Genomic DNA, 9345 nt, shown 5'->3' with positions numbered 1-9345 from the left:
TGGATGGGCTAGCCCAGAGGTTTGCAAACCGGCCTCTGGCCCAGGGGGGAGCTGGCTGCTCGCATGGTGCTGACTCGTTCATCCTGGGTTTTGCAGCTGAAGGAGAGTCAGAGCTGGTGGGAGAGGGAGCTGAAGGAAGAACATGTGGTTATTTTTTCCATTCAGCCAATCGCTTTAGTTGACAGGGGTGTTATAGGATCATGAAAGGGAAGGGAGGTGGGGGAGGGGAGGCCAAGGTGGCCCACAAGACAATCCCTCTTTTAAGCTGTGGTCTCCACTATGGGAAAGTTTGGTAAACCCTGGACTAGACAATCTCCTGGCTCTTTTCCATCTCTCCCCATTTTCTGGGATTCTCCAAACTCTCTGTTCTGAGCAGCTCAGAGCTCTGCACCCCTCTCCCCTCCTTGTGCCGTCCTGGTGCAACGATTCGTGCAGGCTAAAACTCTACAGCTGCGAACCGAGCGCCACCGACAGTCGCTGAACGTTGGGTTTGGCCTTAGTCAGTTCCCCAGTGGGTTGGGTGGTCACGGTCTCTAAGTCCTGGGAGAAAGCCGATGGAGAAGATTGGCTTTGTGCCGGCTGTATCCCCATTGGCTGCAGCAAGGTTTCTGCCAAGCTACGCGGGGCTTGCCGATAGCAGCATCTAGCAGCCTTCGTTTGCCAGGACAGATGAGTCCACTGCAGGCTGCCCTTAGACCAGTGTTGGGGTGAGTTGTAGGCAGTCCACTAGCACCTAGTCATCCCAGCTGAGGTCAGGGACCCTTTGTGCCAGGCGCTGCACAGACGCACAGTGAGAGACAGGCCCTGCCCCAAAGCTCACAGTCTGAATAAACCAAGGAAGTCTCATTCACCCCATTTTACAAAGGGGGAAACTGAGGCCCAGCCAGACGAACAGAGGGAGGCTGTAGCCCAGCTATTTGTCATAAATACGTGTATAGCCCGCATTACTGTCGTCTCTGAGCACCTCCCAGTATTTAATGGATTTATCCTCACACACTCCTGGGAGGCAAGGCCTGGCTATCATTGCCATTGAACGGAGGGGAAACTGAGGCACAGAGCAGCTGAACGACTTCACCAAGGGTCACACAGGGACCCTGTGGCAGAGCTGGGAGCTGAATCCAAGTCTTCCAAGTCCTAGGCTAGCAGGGCCGGCGCTTCCACTAGGCGACCCTAGGCGGTCGCCTAGGGCAGCAGGATTTGGGGGGCGGCATTTTTCCGTCCTCGGCGGAAATTCAGCAGCGGGGGGTCCTTCCGCTCCAGGTCTTTGGCGGAAATTTGGCGGCAGGTCCTTCACTCGCTCCGGGACCCGCCTCCGAAGTGCCCCGAAGACGCGGAGCGGAAGGACCCCCGCCGCCGAATGCTCGGAGGAGGAGCGCTGCTGCCTAGGGCGGCAAAAACCCTGGTGCCACTCCTGTAGGCTAGTGCCCTAATCACTGGGCCTTCCTTCTTCTAAGCTCAGAAGCGCCTCTTCCAGCTCAGAAATAAACGCCGGTCTCCTGAGTCCCAGCCCACTGCTTTAACCACAAGCCCACCAGCCACGTGCTTTGTCCAAGTCTAGCCCCCAGGATGTAACCCGGAGCAAAACAGCTTTATAAAAATCGCCTTCATTTGCTGCTCAGTTACTCTGCTGGGCTTGGTCAGTTTCCTTGCTGAACTAGAATTAATTTGCAAACTAGATACCATTAACTTGGGCTTGAATAGAGACTGGGAGTGGCTGGGTCATTACACAAATTGAATCTATTTCCCCATGTTAAGTATCCTTCTTGTCGACGGTCTGGAATGGGCCATCTTGATTATCACTACAAAAGTTTTTTTTCTCCTGCTGATAATAGCTCATCTTAATTAATTAGCCTCTTAGAGTTGGTAGGGCAACTTCCACCTTTTCATGGTGTCTGTATGTATATAGATCTTCTTACTATATGTTCCCTTCTATGCATCCGATGAAGTGGGCTGTAGCCCACGAAAGCTTATGTTCGAATAAATTTGTTAGTCTCTAAGGTGCCACGAGGACTCCTGCTCTCTTACCGATACCGTGCAGCTAACAAGGCTCTGCTTGCTGGCCCCGGCTCCGGAGTCAGAGCTCTAGGCTGTCTGTCGGATAGAAGGCAGCAGAATATTAACAAACAAGGTCTCGGTGAAGCCAGTTTCGGTCTGGACAGAAACAACTGCAGCGATTTAAGCAGCGAGCTGGGTGGGGCTGCCGATACCACCGCGTCTCAGGATAAGATTAGCCCAGCCTGCTGCGTTCCAGCCACCTGAAATCCAGAGTCACGTAGAGCTATGTACTTTGCTATAGATTGCCTACCAAAAACAAGCAAGGAGCTGTGCTGCACCTGCCTGATGCATGGACCAGATGGGACCTAATCTGTCATTTCCCCCCTTGTCTAATTTCTATCTACTTCAACATTCTTACCAGGGCCCTGTGGGAAATTCTGGGGAATCTCCCTCTCTCACGCACACCAAACTGCGAGGATTTGAACCCCTTCTTCTTGAGCAAAAATCATACAGAGAATAAGCAGCCCCTGTTTCTGCTGCTCTCAGCCATGTGTCCTTAGAAGCTTGTTGATTGTTTCAGCATGCAGCGGGGAGTCAGGACTCCTGGGCACTTTTCCTGGCTCTGTGGGGCCCTGAGAAAGTCGCTTTCTCTCTCGCCGTGTGCCTCAATCTCCCAGTCTGTAAACTATGAGGGCATTGGATCCCTGTAGCTTGCAAAGGGCTTTGGCATCGCCTCGTGTATTTTTGGTTCGTGAGCTGAGCCCACTCCCGGAGAATCAAACCCCAGAAAGCTTTGCAGGCGCGATTGTTTTGCTAACTTCCACACAGGGTGAGATAATAGCAATGCGCAGAGCAGCGGCAGCCTCCCGTGTGATTCTGCTTTGTGCCGGGGAGAGCTGGGGAAGCTGGTTCGATTTGTTGCCAGCACAGCCAATATCCTACCGTTCCCCCTTTGAATGCTGCCGGGTTTGTCCTCTGTCGCTTGGCAGCTCTGGTGAAGGAGCCAGTTCCAAAAGCCCTCGCAAACCCGAGAAGCTGCCTTTTCGTCTCTTCCTCCTCCTACATCCCAAGTCCAGGAAATTCCTCATCCGTCTCACTCTCTCCTCCTTGGGAGGACTCTTTTGTTTGATGTAACAATTATTTTCCCTTTCATTTCATTTCCTGCCCCCTTTGGCACCTTCACATGGACTGGAATGACTTCTCCAACTGTGCTGGCGGGCGGGGGGTGTCTCATCTCCTGCTAGTGGCTAATCCACATAGGGGATGACAACCTACTGCTGCTACGAGCTGATGGAGTTCTTCCTTTAGCTTGAGCGGTAGAGGTCAGTGCTGCAGTGCAAAGGGTGCTGGGTTTGAACCAAGCTGATGGATGGCATAAGGGTAATTTCCCTGACTCTCTGGCCAACGTGTTTTTTTCCCCCCTCTCTTCTAGGCCATCGCCATTGTCTGTGGGTTCTTCATTGTCATTCTTCTCTGCGTGATTTGCTTCTTTGCTCACAAGACGCGCCACAAGATCTGGAAGTTTGGGAAGCCCAATATTTACTGGGACAAGCCACTCGCCTTCCAGGAGGGCCCCAACGTGGAGGAGTGGGTGAGTCTAGGATGGCGCAGGCTGCGGGTGGAGCAGATGAGTGATAGGGACTTTGAGGCTCCAACCTGCTCGGGCTAAATCAGGGCATTACTAACCAGCCCATCACCGTGGTGTCTAGGTGCCAGAGGTACCCTCAGGAGCCAGATTGGGAAACAAACAAGGGGAGGGATTCTCCTAAGCCCCGTCCACTCATGGCACCAAAATTGAGAGCCGTCACTCACCGTAGGTTGTGCAGATCTTCGCAGCATGATCCGTCCTCATCTTCCTTTTAGCAGCAGAGAAGTGTTGATGGTGGTAAATTGGAGAGGGATCAGAGAAGAGCCAGGAGAATGATTAAAGGCTTAGAAAACCCGCCTTAGAGCGAGAGACTCAAAGAGCTCCATTTATTTAGCTCAAGAAAGAGAAGGATCAGGAGTGACTTGAATCTACCTGGGGAACAAATCTTCACTAAGTGGCTCTTCAATCTAGCAGAGACAGGGCTAACATGATCCAATGGCTGGACATTGAAGCTAGACAAATTCAGACTGGAAATAAGGTGTAATATTTTAACCGTGAGGGTAATTAACTGTTGGAACAATTTACTAAGGGTCGTGGAGGATTCTCCATCACTGACCATTTTAAAATCAAGATTTAGATTTGTTCTAAGAGACGTGCTGTAGGAGTTACTTTGGGAAGCTCTCTGGCATGTGTTATACAGGAGGTCAGACTAGATGATCGCAATTATTCCCTTCTGGCCTTAGGACGTATGAATCTATAAATGGTTAACAATGTTGACATGTAGGCATCGCCATCTGTAGGCTTCAGAGTTAATACCCCATTGTGGTCAATGGGGCAAGCTCAGAAATCTCTCCGATCTGCTCTTTCAGGCTGTGGGCAGATGTGGCTGGATTCGTCTGCTTCACTTTTTAAGGCGATCTAGGCAACCATAAAAGTCAGGGTCAGGTTAGGTTCTGGAGCAAAAGATGGACATGGGCAAGTGCAGTGGCCTGGCAGGGAATGTGGCAGAGTGGTGTGAGCGCCCTGCTGCATGTTATGAAATGTGCTATATAAGAGCTAGGTATTGTTGTTTTTGTTCAGTGTTTGTACAGCGCCTGGCACAATGGGATCCTGGTCCATGGCTGGGGCTCCGACCTGCTGCCACGATTTAAATAAATAATAATATCATGTAGCAATGAGTTCCACGGGTTAATTTTATATATTAGTGGAGGAGGGACGTATTTCCTTGCATCTGTTTTAAATGCCGTGTTTTTTCCATTTGCTTTTGGGTCTCCTTGTTGCTCAGATATGAGTAACAGGGTGTTGAGAGCAGGGCTGGTCCAAGCTATCTCGAATGTATCCAAAGATAAATAAAACGGGATCGGATCAGATAGTCCGCGAGCCTGGAGCCAGCAACACGAAGGGTTTCTGTTCTCTTCCCCTTTGTCCACTGAGTGCTCGAAAAATGTTTGCTTATGATATGATTTAGTTTCACCCTCGTCAATGATTAACTGGGCAGCGCTTGCCACGCAGGGTTTCGCCTGGCACATCTCAAACGTGTTCTGGTCCATTGCTTGGCGCCAGGTCACATCTGGTTGGCAGTGGGGTCAGGCGAGTGGGGTCACAGGCACTTGGGGATGGGGTCGGGAGCGGGGTTGCTTGTTCGGGTGAAATTTCACACCAGCGTAAGTGCTGGGCCCCGCTTAAGCCTGGGAAATTCACCTCTCCGGGCAAGGGGCTGGCGGGCAGTCTTGGCACCACTTGCATTCCCACTTACTCCCGTGCCAAGGAAGCAAAGGATTCTGGGATTCCCAGCTATGGGTGTAGTGGTACCGTGGTGTTGTGCTGGGCTTCTGCCCAGGGTGAAACCACCCAAGGGCCACCAGAGCAATCACCCCTCTCCCCTCCAGTGCGTCCCTGCCTCTCAGCGTGAGCGTCTGATGCCGAAAAGCCTAATGCAGAGTGACAAGCCCTCCAGGGCGCTGCTAGGCCAGGGCATATGGCAGTTGGCATCCCCTCCGCTGTATGGCGTGACGCAGAAAAGCAGCCGTCTCCGCATCAGGGATCTGAACAGCACCAACAAACCCAGTCGTGGGGAAATTAACACAGTCGCTGGAGGAAAAGACTCGTCCGTAGCAGGCGCCTCCTTTGTTCTGTTTGGGGTCTTGTCCTGCCCTCGTCACTAGGATCTGAGCGCTGCCCAGGCGTGTCCTCAGGGACGTGCACCGTGTTTAAAGGCTGGGCTGCAATAAACGGGCGACCTTCGAAAGGAGAGTGAGCAGCCAAATCAGCGCTTCTCACAAGGGCAAGGAGAGAGCACGACAGGCAGCGCGGCCTAGGGGTTAGAGCTGGATGGGGGTGGGGAGCCAGGACTCCTGGGCTGTAGTCACAGCTCTGGCAGGGCGTGTCTAACGGCGCAAGCAGGGCTGGCAGCCTTGAGTCCGAGCAGGGGTCAAGGGCCCAATCATGTGTGGAAGTGAACGAGACAAGTTCTTCCCAGACTGGGCTCTGCAGGTGGGAGCTGGGATTCCTCCATCCCCACCCAGGATCAGCTCCCAGGCCCCTCTGAGATTCCCCCCCCCCAGGATCAGCTCCCAGGTTTCTCTGCATCTTTGCTCGTGTGGGAAGGACGGTGGGAGAGGAACTGCCTTAGCCAGGGAACAAAACTCTTTCCTCCAAAGATCCATCAGATCCCAGACAAGTGCCAATTTCTGCCCCCGGCAAGAGGCTCCAGCTAACAAGCCGCAAAGGGCCAGGAAGGAAGGAAGGGTGAAGGGGGAAAACATCTGGCCTTCTAGGATTCAGTCTAAACAAATACCCCCCCCCCGCCCCTCCCCATTTCCTTAACCTCCAGGAGCAGATGTGGCCACATTCCCTCGTTGCCCGCACCTCTCCTGCGTCACCAACCCAGCACCTCTCGGCCTGGGGGCCCAGTGCTATGGCCTGAGGTCGGGGACGAGGATGCCCGAAGGAAAGCGGCAGGGAACGTTAGAGGGCCGGGGCCCTGCAGCTACAAGGTTACGTAGCGCAGAGGCAGGCGTTCATGCTCCGGTGGGCAGGGGAGGAAGTGGCCTGCATGGCAGCGTGGAGCAAAGACAGCTCCCACGGGTGGCTGGGTGGAGGCGAGGAGAGGAAGGAAGGGGTTAACGAGTGCATCAGCTATCCAGAGAATTAATTGCAAGCAGGGGCAAACCTGAGGCATTTGGAAAAGCTCTGACTGGAGCAGAGGGGCAACTAGCCAAGGACTGGGGAGAATCAGGCATACTGTTTGTGAAACCTGTTGCATTTGATTGGTCTAGCTACGTGTGTCAAGCCCTTGGGTTTAGCAATCTGTCCCACCTTGTAGTTCGCAGTGACACTCCGGGTACCTTTTCCTGCCCTGAAGAAGAGCTCGCGAAAGCTTGTCTCTTCCACCAGCAGAAGTTGGTCCCGTAAAAGATATCGCCTCACCCCTCTTGTCTCTCTCATATCTATCGATCTCTCTGATCACCAGCCTCAAGCTCAATCTGGCCTCCCAGAAAAATCACACGATTGGCTTAAAAACTATGAGATTTTTTTAAATAATAATTTTCGCTGCTTTTGGTTTGCCTCCTGGTTAGTGAGCTGCTGGGGGGGCACGCGGGGGGTGGGCTCAACCTTTCCTCCAAAAGCATGACGTTTAGAAAATGACTTAAAAAAAAAGAGAGATTCTCTCCTAATCCCCTGATTCCAGGAGCTGGAGCTTTTGGAGAAACCTGAGGTGTTGAGAAAGTTGGCAACACTGTAACAATCTCTCATCATCTTCTCCACATGATACAAGTGAGGCTTTCTTTCTTTCTTTCGAGACCCTGATGAACTCATTCTAATGTTATTTTACCATCTCCTCCCGGTCCCCCGGTAAATGTTATTCCCATTCATACATTAGCTATTTAATGATTATTTAAACATCTGTTCTGTTGGGATGCCCTCGTTAGCAGATGCCTGGTGGAGGTGGAGGAGGATGTACGTGGGGGGCTGGGCTGGGAGACTATAGCGAGGTCACAACTTCTAAAGCTATGGCTCCCCTGTTTAGAGCCAGATTTTGATACTTTGTTTTTGTAACTTCCCGCTAAGTAGTGTCCTACTGCACAATTGAGGCCAATGAACCCGCTGACTGTGTGAGACATTGTGTCCAGCATGAGGAAGGTTGTGTGAATACAGTGGAAGGCTAGTGGTTAGGGCACTGGCATGGGCCTGTAGGTGAGGAGTCAATTCTCTGCTCTGCCACAGACTTCCTGTGTGACCTTGGGTGAGTCACTTAATCTCTCTGGGCCGCAGGCTCCTATCTAGAGAGGAGACAGCATTGCCTAGTGGGTGCAGTGCCAGACTGGGACCCAGCAGTGCTGGGTTCTCTTCTTGGCCTTGCCACCGGGTTGCTGGGTAACCTGTAGTGTGTCACTTCCCATCTCTGTGCCTCAGTTTCACCATCTGCATAATGGGGATAGCGGTCCTGCCCGCCTCTGTAAAGCCTTGGAGATCGGCCGATGAAAAGTGCTATGTAAGCGGTAGGTGGTATCTGTACAATGGGCGTAACTGCATTTCCCTAACTCACGGAGGGTGGCGGTGAGGATAAATCAATAGTTAGCGATTGGGAGATGCTCACATCCTACAGCGCTGGGGGTCCTAGATGTAGGTAAGACAGATGGGCAGAATCTGGCCCTGTAGCCCACCAGCAGCACAAGAGCAAAGCCTGAAAGAAGCAAAGCGCCCTGGCCGTGACCAGTTTCCCAGCCCGGGCGTTTCCACGTTCCTCCCAGTTCAGTTTATTTACTGTGCAGGTCGCTCCTGGGAGGCATTTCCTGAGTTCTGGTGGAAGCGTCTCCTGCACCGGCTCTGTAGGGACCCAGGTCAGGGCGGCGCTGCCCAGACCGGCACATCCTCCCTTTGTCAGGCCCAGGGATGTCTGGGGAGGGAAGGGTTAGCGGCTCCGCAGGTGGCTGAGTCCCTGTGAGCAAACACCCCTGCGAAAGGGAACTGGCCCCGTGGCCCGCTGGCACAGGGGAGTTCGGGAGGGGAAATTCCCACCCAAGCCACCTGTTCCCTGGCACTGAGCACTGCCACTGCCCTTCCCGGGGAGCCTCGTACCTCCTTCACTCCGCTCCCGCAGCTCTCAGACCTCTAACAGCCGGGGGGGGGGGGGGGCACCCAGCAGCCCCACTGCTTTGTTCTCCACTGCAGGTTGTGGGGGCTGGCTCCTGCGGGTGGGGGCATAGCATGCCAGGTCAGCTAGGCCATGGAATGGGGGGTAGGCCACACAATTTAACCCCATTCCTCTGTGCCTGGGACTTATCCACCCACCCCCACCCATCCCCCGGCCTCTGCTGCTGGGCTAGCAGGTTGGGGGATCGTGGGGCCTGGTGGTGCCAGCCGCCTCTCACCCAGCCTGTGGGGCGGAGGCTGGTTAAATGGCAGGGGAGGTGTTTGCCAAGGGCTGATTTAGCTTATCGGCCAGTCGCACTGTGATAAGGGGGTTGGGACTGCACACACGGGAGGCAGAGAGCCGGGACCTGGGCGGTGGTTCCTTGTGCTCCCAATCCCGATCCCAGCTCCGTGGGGCCCTGCAGACCGGACGGGGGTTGGGCTGCATTAGCCGCCCTTGGTTTGGTGTGTGACGGTGTCCCCCTCACGGCTCTTTCAGAGCTCCTCGCATAGTGTGGACCCCCAGCCCCTCTTATCCCAGCCCTGAGCTCCGCCCTCCTCCCCGAGCTCTGCCAGTGTCCCTGAATCCCGACCCCCTGCCCCTGTTATCCCAGCCCTGAGCTCCC

The 9345-nt window shown here is 53.8% G+C and overlaps 1 protein-coding gene across 1 annotated transcript in view; it reads left to right on the top strand.

Annotated features, from left to right (window-relative positions):
* LOC112120143 (occludin-like) overlaps positions 1-9345 on the top strand; it is a 21149-nt gene that overhangs the window by 6050 nt on the left and 5754 nt on the right. Inside the window, exons 3-4 of the mRNA XM_029912279.1 lie at positions 3428-3643; positions 5491-5717. Coding sequence (XP_029768139.1) covers positions 3428-3643; positions 5491-5717 — 443 coding nt within the window. The remainder of the gene's footprint in view (positions 1-3427; positions 3644-5490; positions 5718-9345) is intronic.

Source organism: Terrapene carolina, unplaced genomic scaffold, assembly GCF_002925995.2.
Source record: "Terrapene carolina triunguis isolate 2854851 unplaced genomic scaffold, T_m_triunguis-2.0 Scaffold194, whole genome shotgun sequence".
NCBI classification, from domain to species: Eukaryota; Metazoa; Chordata; order Testudines; family Emydidae; genus Terrapene; species Terrapene triunguis.
This window is presented reverse-complemented; position numbering and strand designations above follow the sequence as displayed.